The 17724-nt window shown below is 41.5% G+C and overlaps 1 protein-coding gene across 1 annotated transcript in view; it reads right to left on the reverse strand.

The window, feature by feature from the left end:
• Window positions 1–333: 333 nt before the first annotated feature.
• Window positions 334–17724, reverse strand: part of LOC125288006 (collagen alpha-1(II) chain-like) — a 45654-nt gene continuing 28263 nt past the window's right edge. Inside the window, exons 38-58 of the mRNA XM_048234105.1 lie at window positions 17667–17724; window positions 16876–16983; window positions 15496–15603; window positions 14841–14894; window positions 14354–14407; window positions 13639–13746; window positions 12269–12322; window positions 11930–11983; window positions 11551–11712; window positions 10782–10889; window positions 10125–10232; window positions 9022–9075; window positions 8298–8405; window positions 7756–7809; window positions 7506–7613; window positions 4106–4159; window positions 3387–3494; window positions 2653–2941; window positions 2207–2394; window positions 1858–2100; window positions 334–743 (exon numbers count right to left, since the gene is read on the reverse strand). The exon at window positions 17667–17724 is cut by the window's right edge and continues 41 nt beyond it. Of these exons, the coding sequence (XP_048090062.1) occupies window positions 597–743; window positions 1858–2100; window positions 2207–2394; window positions 2653–2941; window positions 3387–3494; window positions 4106–4159; window positions 7506–7613; window positions 7756–7809; window positions 8298–8405; window positions 9022–9075; window positions 10125–10232; window positions 10782–10889; window positions 11551–11712; window positions 11930–11983; window positions 12269–12322; window positions 13639–13746; window positions 14354–14407; window positions 14841–14894; window positions 15496–15603; window positions 16876–16983; window positions 17667–17724 (2329 nt within the window). The 3' untranslated portion in view covers window positions 334–596. The remainder of the gene's footprint in view (window positions 744–1857; window positions 2101–2206; window positions 2395–2652; window positions 2942–3386; window positions 3495–4105; window positions 4160–7505; window positions 7614–7755; window positions 7810–8297; window positions 8406–9021; window positions 9076–10124; window positions 10233–10781; window positions 10890–11550; window positions 11713–11929; window positions 11984–12268; window positions 12323–13638; window positions 13747–14353; window positions 14408–14840; window positions 14895–15495; window positions 15604–16875; window positions 16984–17666) is intronic.

Raw genomic sequence — 17724 nt, forward strand, 5'->3', positions numbered from 1 at the left:
AGTGGGCGCAACAGTGTTATTTGGCCCTATGTGTAGTGCTGGGTTTTGTGAATGTTGCAATCCCTGTGTGTATACTAGATATTCTATTATTATACCTTTTTTGTAGCCTCTCGGATTGTCATTCATTCATTCATTCATTCAACCTTTACTAATTTCTCATTGAGGGTAGCTGCGATTTACTGTCATTTGTTACTGAGTTCACAATCACAAATGAAACACAATAAGTTATGATTTCATCCTATTTGCTGGACATGCAAGGAGTAAATATTTGCCTTAAAATGTTTTTGAAAAACAGCATTGGAGCAGGAACACAACACAGGACATAGAATAACATCGCTTTCACTTCTCTTTATTTCTTAAAAATGAGAAGTGCTAATGTGCTAGTTTCTCTGGCATTTGACAGAACAAATGACAACAAATTGCTCAAAGGCCATTGCCTAGAATTTACAGTGTCCAGTTACAAACTATCTTCTTTCGCTCATTTAACAAAAAAACAAACAAAAAAAAAACAGTGGCAACAGGGTGGCTGAAGAAAAAGATCCACAAAAAAAAGAAATGAAAACGAAACCGAGCACCAAGTCCAAAAATTCTCCATTTTAGGAGAAGCACACTGGACCAATATCCACCCCGAATTCCTGATCTGCAGCACCAACATCCATAGGAGCGATGTCAACGATCGGCAAGTGGGCGATTTTGGTTGTCTTGAAGTGGATAACAGTCTTTCCCCATGTGCCACTATGTGCCTGCAAGGAATCAGAGGGAAAAAGTAGTTAGTTAATATCTAATAATATTAATATTATTAGTAATATATCCCTTATTGCAATGTCTCTTATAAATTAAAAGGGGGAAGCAAAAGAGAGAGAGAGAGTTGACAGAGGAGCAAGACACAGAGGGCCAGATGTACTAACGCTTTTGCGCCCATTTCAGGCGCATTTGTTTCACAATGTGCGTGTAAAATCATTGTGAGGTATGTACAAACTTATGTACTAACAAACTTAAACCTAAATACTTCCACCTTGTAAAAGCAGGTGTTAATCCAAATTGCAGTTCAATGCGTCAATAAGAGAACCTTTGAAAGACAACAGAATCGCTATTTAGAGCACCAGTTTTTGTGGTGAAAGTATTTGTACTACCAAAAGCAACCTTAACTTTCGTACTTGCTAGATTTGACCAATCTTCCATAGCCTACGTGCACAAGTAGTTTGAGTAGAACTACTGATCGTCATTATCTCCCTGCTTGTTTACATCTTATCATGTATGGTATTATTTCATGATCGCTAAACGTTTCTTCGATTCTTTTTGATGTTGTCATCAGTTAACTTCATTCAAGTGCGCTTAGGCTCTGCCATTCAGTTGTGGAGGTTCGTAAATTGCGTTTATGGAACGATTGATAAATACGTCGGAAACTTGGGTCTGACAGCGTTCGCAATCTGCAGTGTGTCCATGGCGCTGATAACGCTACGTTCGCAAATGTACGTACATCTGGCCCACAGTATAAAAGAGATATACACTGTTATTCAAAGGTTTAGGGTCATATAAAAATGTCCTTGTTTTTCATGGACACATGTATGAAATTACTTTGAATATGAAATGATCAAACAAAAATTAATAGGAAATATAGTAATTAACAGGGTTACAAAATGAATATTTTTTTTCAATTGAAGCAGTAATTCAATTAAAGCAGAATCTTTTTTGCTTTCATCAAAGAATCCTCCATTTAGATTTCTTCAAAAACTTTCAATTAAGTGACCCACATTTTTTTAAAACAGCAGTGTATATGTGAGAAGACAAGGTGAGGGTGAAAGTCCTGCAGAAGTGGACTGGATCTGCAAACATGCGCGACTACGCCAGACTGACCTTGCATCCGTCTTCGGAGACCTTGTAGGTGAAGCGGCTGTTGCCCTCGGCTTTGATGCTGACGTCAGTGGATCCTTGCAGCAGCAGAGCGCTCTTCAGGTTGCCGGTGGCCTGGTCCATGTAGGCGATGCTGTTCTTGCAGTGGTAGGTAATGTTCTGGTGGCCTCGTTTGGAGAACAGTCGGATAAAGTTCAGCTGGATGTTTACGCTTTCAGGATCTGAGCCTTCCTCGCCATACTGGAACTGGAAACAGAGAGAGAGAACGTCAAGTGTGAGTTTTGTTGAAAACAAAAATGGCCTCCAACACTGACAATTGAACTGTCCCACACGGTCGTCTCAAGTTGTTTACCTGGAAGCCATCGGACATGGACTCGCTGAACCAGACGTGCTTCTTGTTCTTGTTCTTGCTGTTGTACCAGTTCTTTTGAGGAACGCTGGCCTGGGATGGGTAGACGCAGGTATCGCCAGTCTCCATGTTGCAGAAGACCTTGATGGCATCAAGAGGAGAGCCCTGGTTGGGGTCGACCCAGTAAAGCCCTGAGTAGAGGGAGACAAGGAGAAGAACTAATTCAGTTTATGTGACTTTACTTTAATCTTCTAATTCTAATGCTTATTCTAATGCTCTACTTTAATCCTCTAATTTTAATGTTTATTGTTAATCTATGTTGTAAGTCACTTTGGATCAAAGCATCAGCTAAGTAAACATGAACATAAATCTAAACATAAACATGGACAAGGACAAACATAAACAATAACATGAACATAATAGACGTGCTGTGCAGGCTAAGCCCTCACCGCTCGTCAACTCTTGCTGGTATTTCCGCAGTGTCCGACACGTGAGGGCGGGGTTCTCGCGGCTACCAGCAGGCATTCGGATGTCCTGGATCTTCTGGCTCAGAGTGTCCAAGCTGGAGTCGATCTCCACACCCATGTTAGGTCTGCTGGTCTCAGCGTTGGGATCATCTCTGTAGTACCTGGGCCCTGGGCCCTTTTCCCGTATAGGCGCCGGGCCATTTCCACGCCATATTTGGCCCGGGCCTGGAGGACCTGGGGGACCAGGCTGCCCAGGTGGACCAGGGGGACCCTGGGGAAGTCACAATGTCGGAGAGGGAAGCCATGATAAAAAATACACAATTTACATGTATATGTATTCATTTGCCAGACACTTTCATCCAAAGCGACTTACAGAAAGAGAATAGCATTGAAGCTACAGTGCAGAGGAGACCTTAGCTAGGAGGAACTCCTGCATCACACATCGATAGATCACACTGATTTGTCATAATTGCAATTATTATTATCATTACAAAAATAGTATCAGTTACTATTATACTACTATAACCATTACAGGTATTGTTGAAGTTGTCAGGCATTGCGTATTTACATACACATTACATCTGTCTACAGTTATAGCACAAACATTATATTTTTTGTGAGTTCTGCTTTTTTTTCTAATGCTATGAAAGTCGCTTTGGATGAACTGTCTGCAAAAACCTAAAGTCGACCGTGTTTCCACACTTATGAGGACATACTGGAGGTCCCGTGTCTCCGCTAATTCCTCTACTCCCGGGTGGTCCAATGGGACCTGGGAGACCATCCGGACCTTCCTTCCCGTGGGTTCCATCGGGACCATTGTATCCCTGGCAGAGGAAGACAAGTTTCAGTTTTATTAATTTAGCAGCCACTTCTAAACAAAGCAACCTACCAATGTCAATTATATTACAAGGGCCATTGTGCAACTTGGGGTGAATTGACTTGTTCAAGGGCACAATGGTAGAAGTTGGGAATTGAACCCACAACTCCACAACTCCTACAGGCTACTGCCTGCTCCTTAACCACTACGCTACCACCCCCCACAAGTTACAAGCACTGTCACATACACAGCAGCTTATTTCGGGTACCTGGTTCCCTGCAATATATTCACCATTACAGAACAATTTTCAAACACAAATATAGTTGTCTATATAACTGTAATTTCCCAACTATTAGCTGAGGTTTATCCATTGATATGACAACATTTCTTCAGCTATGAGGTTAATACACGGGGGCAGTTGATATGGTTTCGTTTTTTTAACTTGCATAAAACACTGTCCTGCGGTTTAAACACAATGCGGCTAATACACAGGAAATTACTGTAACCGTTTGATTGGACTGAAAGGCATGCTTGATATTTACTCTTTGTGCTCTCTCACATATCCAAACAGTATCTCCAGTGTGTGTGTGTGTGTGTCCTCACGGCGGGCCTGCTTACCGGTGGTCCTATCTGGCCTGGCTCTCCTGCCACACCAGGCTCTCCCGGGGCCCCCTAAAGTTGGGCATCAGATTAGATAAGCATTACATGAACTTGATTACCGTAATCTCACAAAAGTTGGGCATCAGATTAGATAAGCTTTACATGAACTTCATTACCGTAATCTCACAAAAGTTGGGCATCAGATTAGATAAGGTTTACATGGACTTCATTACCGTAATCTCACAAAAGAAAGACAGATGTTAAAGCAGCAGTCAGAGCACAAACAAGAAACAGGCAACTTTTAAACAATATATACAAACACAAACGGTAAAATAAACGACAGCTATATAAATACATGATCTCAGATGCATTTTTCTTTAAGAAATACTTAAAAAAAGAACAAGTAGGGCAGTTCATCACAGTTCATCCATTGCAACTGGATTGATGAAAGGTCACTTACACCTGTAGGCTACATTGTATTTGGGGAAAAGCAAAAGGTATCAGCATAATGTTATTTATTTATTTATTTTTATGTATTTATAAACAAAAAACATCTCTTGTCAGTTCCATGTCAGTTTAACAGCTATCAAAAACAAAGGTCATTTTTGGATGGATGGATTTTGTGAATGTTTCTTCTTCTACATAAGATTTTAGTCATCTTTAGTTCATGTAATACTTTATTGTCAATGCACAAATTAAGTAACAGTAGTCTGAAACGTTATTGTTAATGCACAAATTAAGTAACAGTAGCCTAGTCTGAAACGGCGCTGTTTTACATCTAACCAGTGGTGCAAATAACTGACATGTCCAAATGGCCTTGATGAAATGCGCCGCTAGACTGTTCATACATTTTAACGGCCAAAGTTGAAGAGCTTTGTCCGTTATTGTTAGTGCAAATATAGGCTGATTCATGTTCCTTGCATTGTTTAACTGAGGTCCATGGCTAGTCTGGCTTTCATCAGACCAAGCTCAATCTTTAAGAAATCAAAAATAAATAGCGGCAGATCAGGCTGGGTTCACCCAGCCTAGTCCATAGGCACCCGATATTGTTTAATGTTCCATTGAGATATACACGCCAGGCTATTCTAAATGCAAAATGCATCAGGAGTTATGACAAAACGGTAACTAAAAACAACTAGATCCTAATAGAAAGTTGTTAGCTTCCCTAGCTACAGGTAGGATTATAAGTAGGCCTATTGACAACATAAATTGTCAATAGGCTATCCTGGCGACACAAATAAAATCTCCTTTGAAACCAATGGCTTACGCCTTACAGTATCAAGCGGACTTAAACTGTCATATCGCGGCTTAAAAGTTGTAATAACATTCACGCAGCTCCATGAGTCAAGGAAAGCAAATGAAGTAGCCACTTCTAAATGGGACCTACTACACAGTAGCTTAAGGTGTTTTGCTAAAACAGCCATAATGAAATGAAGGTGTCATTGTTTGATACTTCACACACACGCGTGCTTTTTAATTTCACAGACTACAACTACCAAGCTGTAATCAAAGCACATCGACCTCTCACACCCTGCACGCACTTAAAACAAAATAAACAGGCGTCTCAGTCTCACGCATGTATAGGCAAACTGCATCAGACCGGTGTAACGTTGGTAAATCTTCCATTGCACAGAATGATTTTGTAGCACGTGCAATAAATGACAGTCGAAAGATACAAACAGTGCTGCTATACATTTGCTTGGTATAACCGCATTTATAGTTTTCTACAAATGCAATAAATCAAATGCCTCCATCACTCAACCAACGCTAACGGTAACATTACCTAGGTCCTTATTGATATTACAAGATTAACGCACCTGCAGTAAAACCAAGCATGTCCGATAAACATCCTCAGATTTATTTCCGCTTCAGAAGAAATGGGAATTACACTTCATGTGAACATCGCCCTATCCTTATTAGATGTTCGCCAAGCGGTAAATTACAGTCCTTGTATGAAGCGTCCATTGTTTTTCCAACCCCTTTAACTTCCAACAAAAATTATGTCTCACTGCAACGATGCGCCATCTAGTGGACAAACGACTACTTCTCAATACTGAAAAATGCAGCCATGATGATGATGATGAATATTTATTTTGGCTTTTTTTAATCCTACTGATTTTCATTTTTTTTTTTTACGGGGGGGGCAATCACAAATGGGATTATGAGCCAGGTTTATGTGGGCCCTTGAGACCAACATACCATAAAAGATTCACAGAGAACTGTGTCTGCCCTACACTCCTTTAGGGGTCCAGTCCAGCGGGGGGCTGCAGATGAAAACGAAAAATGACGGTTCCATGCTATCCATATGGGGTACATGCTCACCAGGTTTTGTGTACCCGGTTCTTTCAGTGTCCCGAAACCTTGTTGGTGTACGCCACTAAATGTACACATAAATTATTTTTTTGTAAGGCCCCCCATGAACGAAAAGTACACAAAACTTGGCATGCATTCAGAGGGTGTCACGATCCTACACTTTTAATTTTGTGCAGTTTTGACCTTGTCAGCCAGAGATATTGAGATGAAAACACCTAATTTTATGCTTTTAATTTTTAACTAGGTGGCGCTATACATGAAATAAGTGGTAATGGGATGGGTTGACATGCCCCTTAAGACCAACATAAAAAAGGTGGACCTCCTAGGCCCCTACGGTTCTCGAGATATTCACAGAAAACTGTCTCCCGCCACCTACAGGCCAGTTGGTGTATAGTAACATAAATTAATTTATTGTGTGGGCCCCCATGAACGGAATTCCACAAAACTTGGCGTGCATACAGAGGGTGTCATAATGATCCTACACTTCCAATTTCGTGCAGTTTTGACTATGTTAGGTCACAGATACCTTCAATTACACTTCACCACCTCATTTTTACTTTTTTTGATAACTAATGGTATCGCAGTGATTGCTGCTGTTGTAAAAGTCTGATTGCTGCAGTCAAAGATCTATGGCACTCTCTAAAGCAGCCTGGGTAGAGAAGTCCATTGCTGGAACAGCTTCTCTGTGCACACTGGTATGGAAATTGTTGACATCAGCCATTTTTTACAGTAACACCTGTTTGCCCTACTATTTTATGTCAAAATGGCTGCTATGAATCAACCTATGATCAACCACTACAGAGCTTGGCCCAGTTTAAGCTATAGCCCCAAATCGCAGACAGTGGATTAGCTAGGGGCAGTGAGCCAAACGCTTCCCAAATAGCATTTTTAAATTTGGGGCTATAGCATATACCGGTCCTATAGCATATAGTGGTTGATCAACGAAAAATACTGTCTCCACGGCTTATTTGATGTGTTATAATGCAGAAAAACACCCTGGGGTCAATTTTCGCCGGAATTACACTTTAAGCTGGAGAATCCTGAAAATGGGATAGATTGATAACTGAACAGGTGGATGGATTTTAGGAAGAATCTTGGCCCTTACCAGTGCTCCATTCATGCCAGCCATCCCAGGGAAGCCTTTGTGTCCTTTGATGCCAAAGTCCCCAGAAGCTCCTTTTTCTCCTTTATCACCAGCAGGACCGATAGGACCCTGTAGGGGGCAGAGTAGAAGCCAACCTGAGTAACCCGGGGAGCAGTGTTCCTCTGTAGCTCTACAGTGCCGCATAGAGAAAAGGAAAAGTTGTGTGTTTGTGGGATGTTTCAGGTGTGGAGTATAGTCGACGAGGACGTACCATGGGTCCTGCAGGCCCAGGTCTTCCAGGACCCCCGTCTGAGCCTTTATTACCCTGAACACAGAACAGAGATAGCAACACGAAAGTCACTGCAGGAGAATCACTTGGTGTCAAATCACATCCACAATGCTACGGAGCACAGGCTGTATTCTGCAATGTTGATGGTATGATTTGGTGCCACCACTGGAATGTAAAGCAAAGGTGTGTGCGTGTGTGTGTGTTTTTGGATATGTTATGATTTGGTGCCAACGCTGGACTGTACCGCAAAGGTGTGTGTGTGTTTTGATGTGTTATGATTTGGTGCCAACACTGTACTGTAGAGCATAGGTTTATGTGTGTGTGTGTGTGTGTGTGCATTTGTGCTTTCCTCTTTCTACAGCACCAGCCCTGTTAGCCTCCATAGCTAGGAAAGGATTACCACCTACTAGTGGACACGTTCATGGCCAGGTCCACTAATGACATGCATTGATGGACATGGCCATGAACGCTGACTTTAAGCTGCCTCGACTTAAAATGTGTTCGCTTGGTTGCCGGTCACTCACAGGTGGGCCTCTGTCTCCCTGAGGGCCGTCTCCTCCCATTGGCCCTTGGGGACCGGGGCCCCCTGGTGGCCCAGGAAGTCCCTCTGGCCCTGACTCTCCTCTGTCCCCCTGCCACAGGCAAACAATTTTGTAAAGGTTAGTCCAAATCATGATATCACAGAAGGAATAGGCTCTATGCACGACTCCATTTTGGATTCACTTATACTGGCCTGTCAGTTTTAATATAGTAGGCTATTGCTAGTTGAAGAAAATAACTAGTTATCTAACCAATTCAGTAACATCAGTTGCTTGATTAAGGTTAAAACATTTTAAAACCCTTTTCCCGTTTGCTGGAGGGAGTGGCACACAACATTTTCACAAAGTCGATCTACATTACCGTAAAACGAGGTCTTAAAGACAATGACTATAGAAAAGACCCATATCTGTCAATGTATTAATGTAAACAGGAACTTTATCTGCCTGTAAAAGTGATTCCAAAATGGTGTCGTTTATATAACTTCACGGGAACTGGATATGAGAGAGTTAAAACAATAGAACATTGAACATTGCCTCACTGTTCAAGGCACACACTGCCTAAACACAACATGACACAATAGAACATTGCAGTGGAAGTGAACATATTGTAGCAACAGCACTCAATAAAATTATAACAACAGTGAACATAACAACTGAAAATGATAAAACTATGCAATAGAAGTGCAAACAAACCTACGGTACAGCTTACCTTTTGTCCTGATGCACCGCGTTGACCTTGTGGGCCTTGGTTACCTGGAGTTCCCTAGATTCAGAGAGAGAAAGAGTAGCCTCAGGCCATGAACAGATAGGATGATTCCTGCTAAAACACATCAACAACATGAATGACATCGGACCCTTTCCGCTTGGATCTTGAACTTTTTTCAGTTTGACTCTGCAAAACGCTGCACATAAGCTACGTGCAAGATGCTTACTGCCAATATAAAACGACAGAAAAAAGCTACAAAACAGTTCACTTCAAAAACATGTCCTGTCTGATCACACCTTTAGTCACCTATGCACCACTTTTTGAAGGAACACACACAAACACACATACAACAAACAGTACAACTTATTGGTTGGTTGGTTAATTAACTAACTCCAACTTTAGCTCGAGCAAACATCATTCCCTGCATGCTACTGTGTAAGCTTAGGGACAGTGGTGGTTCTTGGGGCAGATAATAGCCAGTGGCAGATAACAGCACTCAGAAAGGGAGACAAGGCCTGGAGATGTAGCTACTTCACTAAACAGGGCCTGCAGGCACTGCCAATGGGAGCTCAATATCAGGTCATCTTAGGACATTAAGGCAAACTAGGACAGCCATTGCTTGATGATCTTTAATGGAAAACATGTTTTGCTGGATGCATTACTATGCACACTATATAGTTCTTTTATCTTAAAATAACAAACTGACTTTGATGATACACTGACTGTTAATGTGGAGAATATTTTTTCTGATATCGCGGATGCGTGCCTGAAACACAAGGTATTATACAAGGTAATTTTGCAGGGCCATGCAGGAAGATAACCCTTTTCAGCAGTTTTCAACTCACTGGGCCTTCATGTTAAATGGGTACCACAGTGCATTGAATCTGAGATCCAGTGCAGTGAATCTGAGGAAGACCAGTAAGTCGAAATGTCATGTTAGCCAAAAATAATTTAAAAAAAATAAAGCAAGAAAACCAAGAAGTGTGCGGACTTCTCTTCTTAGACATTAACCCAGTGCATTGCCAATTCTTACAATATGTCGCTTGAATGTAAAAACATTTTTTCCCTTATGGAATTTAAATTTCTAAAAAAGTCAGGCTCCTCACCTCCTTGCCTGGCTCTCCTGGGGGTCCTTGTGGGCCAGAAGGGCCATTAAGCCCACGAGGCCCGTTTTCCCCTCTGCCGCCTTTTGGTCCGACTCCGCCTGGTTCTCCCTGTCAGGATGCAAAACGTTTTAGTTTTAGACATTTTCATTTCATTTTACCTCAATTTTTTCCCCAGAAATCCCCAGAGTATATAAAGCTCTGGAAAAAAAATAAGAGACCACTGCATATTTTTCTGATGTCATCCTACAGTTGCTGAGTGACATTCGAATGAGTTGACGGTCATATTCACATTTGGAGTGGTCTTTTCATTTTCAATATGACTGTCAACTCATTTGTTCACACCAAGAGTGATAACTATAACGATACCAGCAAAAAAGTATCATTCTAGCTAATATGAATGACGACTTTCACACATAAACTATGACAACAACAACATGAAGAACAATATTGTTGTGGATCACTTTCAGAATGATTTGAACAATAAAAAGCTGACAGCCAATCAGAATCCATCAGTGTTTAGCCATAGCATTCATGAATATGAGCAGACACTGTCCTTATCGTTGGTCAGTGTGGGCGCTCTTATCGTTACAGTTATGGTTGTCTTTCTAGTTATCGTTCCTGATGTGAATGGCCCTTTAGGAAGGAAGACAAACTCACAGCTTTTCCAGGGGCTCCCATATAGCCATCTAAGCCTATGGCGCCTGTTAGACCTACTGGCCCTCCACCTCCTATGATTCCACCGGGCCCTGGGGGGCCATCTTTACCCTGTGTGAGAGAGGAAAAGACGGTAATTCACAAAGGGATGGATGTGTGGAGGGGTAGATGGAAGGATGGAGACTAATCAACCAGCAGACAGACAGACAAACATATGAACTTAGCAACCAAACTACATGAATCTCACAAATTCTTTTATAAAACAATTCTACTACTAAGTAATTGTGTTTAAAGATATCAAATTTGGCTTTCTATCATTTATTTAGATTTTTGTTTGTTCATCCATCGCCCCCCAAAATAGGTTTGATGTTTAGTATCGGCAAGCTCCTGTTAACACACAGATTAAGCTGAGAAAGAGGGCTAAGAGCACACATACCGGTAATTTGCCAACTTGCATAAAATAGATGTGTGTGTGTGTGGTGTGTGTATTAGGGGACAAGCAGACTTAGGAGGTCGTTGTATACATTACATACATTTTTTTCATTACTGATTGTTGATATTGTATTGACATTATTGTTATCAATACTATCCTTAATGCAGTCCTACCAACTTTTTTACAACTGTTTATTGTTTATTTTTCATTTTGTATTGTTATATTTGTATGTTGCTTTGGACAAACGTGTCTTCTAAATTACATAAACATAAACCTAAAGAGAAAATTGACTTTTGCAGTAGCAGTGTTTGTGGGCTTGAAGGGGATTGTAGAACTCACTGGAGGTCCATCCTTCCCAGGGTCTCCGACAGAACCGGGTTCACCAGCTGGCCCAATATTGCCGCCTGGACCACTAACTCCAGGGGGACCTCTCGCCCCAAGGAAACCTTTAGGGCCTGGCTTCCCAGGTTTCCCCGGGAGCCCTGCCTCCCCTTGCCCTCCCTATGATGAAAATGACAGGAAGGGAAAAATGAAAAAAAAAAAGTGAAAAAGGAATTTTGCAAAAATAGTGGGGGGGAAAATACACAAAGCTCAGGTCAAAACAACACCCAGTGCCTCTGGGTTACCTAATGCTTACTGAAGTTTTACTGATAACTTTCAGATTTGAAATGAAATCAAACGGATAAAAGTAAATAGATAAAGACAAAGAGAAACTAACCGCAATTCCAGGAAGTCCCGGTGGACCGATAGGTCCAGGTAGTCCTGATGATCCCTATAAACATACACACATAAACACACACACGACTTAAAGTGTATTTCCAATGTATGTTATGAATGTAATTTATTAATGCAGATCAATTCAATATCAAAGGATGACGCTTGAAATTAATTGGCTATGACAAAACTGTGACAAATTCGGGGTGAAATTGTGTAATCTGACCAAGCCATTATGGAATCATCAGAAATCACTAAATAGTTTAAGAAGAGTTAAGTGTTGTATATATTTAGACACTATCTCTAGGACAATGTGATATGTGATAAAGGCTTTTTTTTCAACCTGAGGGCCAGGGGGGCCGGTACCACCTCGGGGGCCAAAAGGACCTAAGGGACCCTAAAAGGTACAAAGAACAAGACAACACACACACACACACACACAGAAAGAATACACAGATGGAAAACACACACCAACGCAGTACAACAATGCAACAAAAAAATACAATGCAATACACAGGTGCAACAAAAAAAATACTCAAATTAAAAAATATATAATGTCCGCAACACTGCTTTTGACTCCCATATATTTAATGCACAACAGGCAACGTTTTCACCCTGCTGGGTCTTCTTCAGGCAAATGGTGGACACATTTGATGAAGGGATATATGTAGGCCTTACAATCAGCTGACCTACCATGTGATGTCAACTGGTATGATTGGGTCTAAGAGCCCCACTAGTCACTCAATTAAGAGAACTCTTACATATAGGTATTTCACAAACCTATACATTTCAAAAACAAAAAAATACACCGGATGAGATGACATAAACACCTTTTGTAGTCTGAGTCTCTTAATACTGTATCTCTAGATCGTTCACGGGAATGGGAGAAACTAGCTTTTACTGTTGATATAGCTGTAGGCTGCTGATTCTCCACACTATTTGAGATAAACGAGCACGGTGGTGTCTCGTAAGGAAGCAACTCGTGTTCCGTAGGTCTTGGAATGGTTTTCTGACTGTGTGTTCCTTGAATTCCCCCTTGGGGATCAATAAAGTATCTATCCTACAGTATCTATCTTTAGAGGCCCCAAACACGGTTAAATCGCTTGCCTCCATAGCTAGCGTTAATGCTAATTTCGAAGCGTTGGCAGCCAGGGCTGATCGCCGGCTTGGTCGAATCAATTTTTTGGGGGTTTTTTGCTTCCCCCAACACGGGGTGACCCTAAGGAAAACGATTTTGGGGTTAAAAATGGCCAGATTTCCCCTTTAATTGTTGCAAATTCCTGCATAAATTCTAATAGGACATTATAATGTGAATAAGGTGTATACATGTCTACAATGTACCTCAATAATGCGAATAACCTCAGAATACTCCACATACCCTACTTCAGTTACTCACCATACCTTACTTCCATATCAAATATTGTCTTAATTGGGTTAATATTGGAATATTAGTATTCATGTAAATGCACTCATTGTCCAGTGTGTCTTTTAGAACGGGGGTTTTCAACCAGTGGTCCAAGAGGACTTTGCTAGTGGTCCGTGACCATGGATTCAGTAATGTAGTTTCAATGTGGGAATCAGTATTTTTATTCGGTGGTGGTCCTGGGGTTGCGTAATTAGTCAGAAGGGTGGTCCCTGGTTCATAATCAGTTGAAAACCCCTGTTTTAGAACCTTTACCAAACTCACAGTCACTGTTTGTACGTAATCCTTACCTGCCGACCAACACCTCCTTTGCTACCTGGAATTCCAGGAGGTCCAGGATCGCCCTTGGGACCTGGGTCACCATTATCCCCTTTCTCACCATCAAGACCATCATTTCCCTGTGGAGGAAAAGGGAGATGTGGAGAAGCAGAAAGAGAGGGAAAAGAGATTGAGGAAGAGGCAGACAGACAGACACAGAGACACAGATTCCGTTCTATCAGTCTTTTCAGTGCACACTCTACCCTACCATCATACAATCAGTAGTAAGATGGCTGCAACCAGCATGCTTCTTTATGTGCACACCATATAAATTTTAGCATCTCTCTAGAGCAGGGATTCCCAAACTGTGGTACGAGTACCACCGGTGGTATGCAAACTTCCATAGGGGGTATGCTAGATGAAAAAGGCAATGTCGGAAGGGTGTTAAAAATCTTAAGCCTATGTTCTGTTTGTTCTTTGTATTTCATAATGTTGTTCTCCACGCTGTTTTTTTGTGTGAGAGCTAATAGACCAGTTGCACATTTTGATTTTGTTATTTGTCATCATGTAAGGCGGCTAATTAAACATGATGCCTGGAATGCGTCAATTGAATGTGTTACACTTTTATCTGTGTGGTGGGGGTACGTGAGCCGAGTCAGGGTGTAGGTGGTGGTACGCGGGAAAAAAAGTTTGGGAACTGCTGCTCTAGAAAGCTCTATCGCTGGAAGAGACAGCGGGGGCTCTTACCTTATTTCCATGGATACCAGGAGGGCCAGGAGGACCATCATCTCCCGATTCACCCTACAGAAGGACAATTGTAGTGACACATTAAAAGATGGAGGCAACAAGAGTGTAATACTAAATTTGAATTGTAAAAGGAAAATGGTCCGGAGTCAAATGAAAGATTGTTGTTAATTGAGGCCAACAGCAGGCAAAAACACAACATGTCGATGAAGCACACACCGAATATCTCTGTCAACTATCAAATTAATCGGTTTGAGAAATGTTTATAGTGCCTTTGATTTTTTTTCTGGTTTACATATTGCACTATGAGAATAAACTGAATATCTTTGGCGTGTGGACCAAACAAGGAATTTGAGGAGGTCATCTTGGAGATTGTACAGCACTGATCGACATTTTCTCACCATTCTCTAGACCACAAAACTAACTAACAAGGAAGCATTAGACAGACGTTATTGGCAGTCTTAGACTCAGAGCAGTGTCGGGACCTTACCTCAGAGCCACGCTCTCCAGGTCTTCCAGGTGGACCAGCACCTCCTGCTTCTCCCTGTGACAAAGCCACAAGACAGAGAGTTTCTTATGATGTTTTTGTTATTCTTTTTTTTTTTCTTTCTTTCTTTCTTTCTTTCTTTCTGTGTGTCATTCCTTATTTGTTATTTCTATCTGACTATTTTTTTCATCACCCTTTTATGTCTATAAACATGACAATCTGATTTACAGATGGAGCAGGGTGCTTATTACACTCCTTATAACACTCATGCAACTGAGACTTTTCAAATGATGATTCCATGATTAGATATTCCAAAGAAATTCCATGACCCGTGGGAACCCTGAATGTTTTTTTTCAGAGTACAGCAGTGCCATTGTTGCATTGTATGTGAAAACCATTCAAGGGGAAAATCTGGTCTAACAACAACCTAGGGTTTATTTTGTTTGGGACCAAAACAACATCACTATATGAATAGCATATAGCATAGCCTTGTCTTATCTTTGCTACGTCAAAATAAATTGCTTTTTAAACCATTACTGTAACTAAGCTAAAAAAAAAATTACACATCTACGCTACTGTGGAGAGGGTGTCTAGACAAACTGAAGTAGTTTCTTTCAGAGCACTGCAGCTCAACCCCACATCTCTCTCGCGACCTCACCTTCTCCCCAGCAGGGCCTTTTGGACCTGGAAGTCCAGACAGACCTCTCGGTCCAGGACCTCCATCTTTACCATCTTTACCATCCCCACCACCGGCTCCCGGCTCCCCCTATAGGAGGACGACACAGCAGGGTGTGATGTGGCATACAACATCAAAAACCAAGTAAAACAAATCGAGATGGAAGAGAGTCAATATTGAAAACCCACACCGGTACTTTGGCAACAATTATATTGTATGTCTAATGGTATTCATTCTCATGTACAGTATAAAGCATTATTTAATTTGAATAGAGTCGATGTTGAATTGAATCAACTTTGAATTGATTCCACTCAAATTATGTTATACATAAGCAAGGTACACAAGTATAATGTTGTGTGTGTTGTACAGTACAGCCTGCCCATACAGTAGTTGGTGCAAGGCAAAGCACAGAGAAAAAGACAATAAGCAACCATCCAAAGCTTACATATGTCCATTATATTACAAAGGGCCATGTCCCCTGAGCAACTTGGTGTTAAGTGCCTTGCTCAAGGGCACAAAGATGGAAGCTTTTCAGGCTACTACATGCTAACCCAGCTCCTCAACCACTACACTACCACCACCCCAAAAAAAGAAAGTGAAGTGTTTTGGTGTCCACGCACTCGGTATGACCCAAGACTTTCCCAAACCCACTTCTGGGAATGTCTCATGCGGCATCAGGAGATTGCAAGTGATTGCAAGTTATTTCACTACTTTATTATTACTACTTCCTTTCTCTAATGACTACTATTACTAATATTACCTGGCTCATTCAGTTTCATTTCAAGACAGTATCTATTGTTAACAACTTGAATTTCCCCTTGGGGATCATCTGTCTATCTATCTATCTATCTCTATCTATCTATCTATCTATCCATCTATCTCCTCAATAAAGTATCTATCTACAGTATCTATCTATCTATCTATCCAGGTCTCCTACAGTCAGTGTCTATTGTTAACAGGTCTCCTACAGTACTGTGTCTTGGATGCCATCCCTAATTGAGTTGCTTTGGACAAGCCGGAAGGCCCATGAGAGAGAGAGAGAGTGTTACAGTAATCGAGGGGAGAGAGATGACCATGGTTTCTTGGTAAAGACTATGGTTATCTCACGCTTTGATTGCTATGGACCCTTTCAAGAGAGTTCCATTATCAGCATCATAGTTGGCCCCACAAGACTTCCGTTTTAACATTCCATATGTTATCTTAATGCAGAGGAAGTAGATTGGGGCCCAAATAGAACGTTCAAGCATTGTTTTTGTTTTTATTGTTGAAAGGGTCAATAAGGCTCACATGTTACCCTGCTGTTGATTAAGCTCCACAGCCCATTAAAGGCAAACATGTCTTAAATATGTTTAAAAAACTCACTTTATCCCCTGGATCGCCGGGCAAGCCATCAGGACCACGTTCACCATTAAGACCCTGCATTCCCATGTTCCCTGAAGCACCACGTGGACCGTGCAGACCCATGTCGCCCTGTGGAAGAGACAAGAGATGGAGAGAGTGACAGAAAGAGAGACACGGAGCGAAAGAGAGACAGACAAAGAGAGAGAGAGACATAGATAGTGGGAGAGAGAGAGAGTAAAGTGTGGCACATGTCATATCGTTATCATATGACAGATATAATTAGCCATGCATTTTGAAGCTACTGTATGTGAGTTTGTTAATTATCGGAAATCATCAGTATACAGTTAAAGGTAGTTAAAGGTACCATCAGTGGCATCATGTCCTTTAATATTTAAACCAACCACCAAAAAAACACTACAGTGAACTCATCAATCCCCTCCCCAGACCTCCCTCCTTCCATTTCCCCAGACTCCTGCCTCCTGACTTTTATTTTGACACAGTGCACTCACAGAGTGGAGAGGTACATTTAGTGGATCATGAAATATTCACTGAATGTGTCAACAAGTGTTATGGGTTAGACAGTGCCACGAAGTTCAGCGCTTCGTTGAGCAGAGGTGAGCATCTCAGCTTCAGAAAGTAAACGTCCTAAGCAGCCATTCACTAAACCAGCTGACCAGTGGATTAGTAATATCACCTGTTTGTATGTACACAGGCAGACGAATTTCATGTCAGGACTTTCTGAAGCCGGCATGTCTAGCTCTGTCACTGAGCACAGATTTAGTACACTTTCAAGTGCCGTAATCGGTCCTTACCGTGGCGCCTTTTTTCCCAGGGATCCCGGACCTTCCTGGGTGTCCAGGAAGTCCATCT

Source organism: Alosa alosa, chromosome 22, assembly GCF_017589495.1.
Source record: "Alosa alosa isolate M-15738 ecotype Scorff River chromosome 22, AALO_Geno_1.1, whole genome shotgun sequence".
In the NCBI taxonomy this organism is placed as follows: Eukaryota; Metazoa; Chordata; class Actinopteri; order Clupeiformes; family Clupeidae; genus Alosa; species Alosa alosa.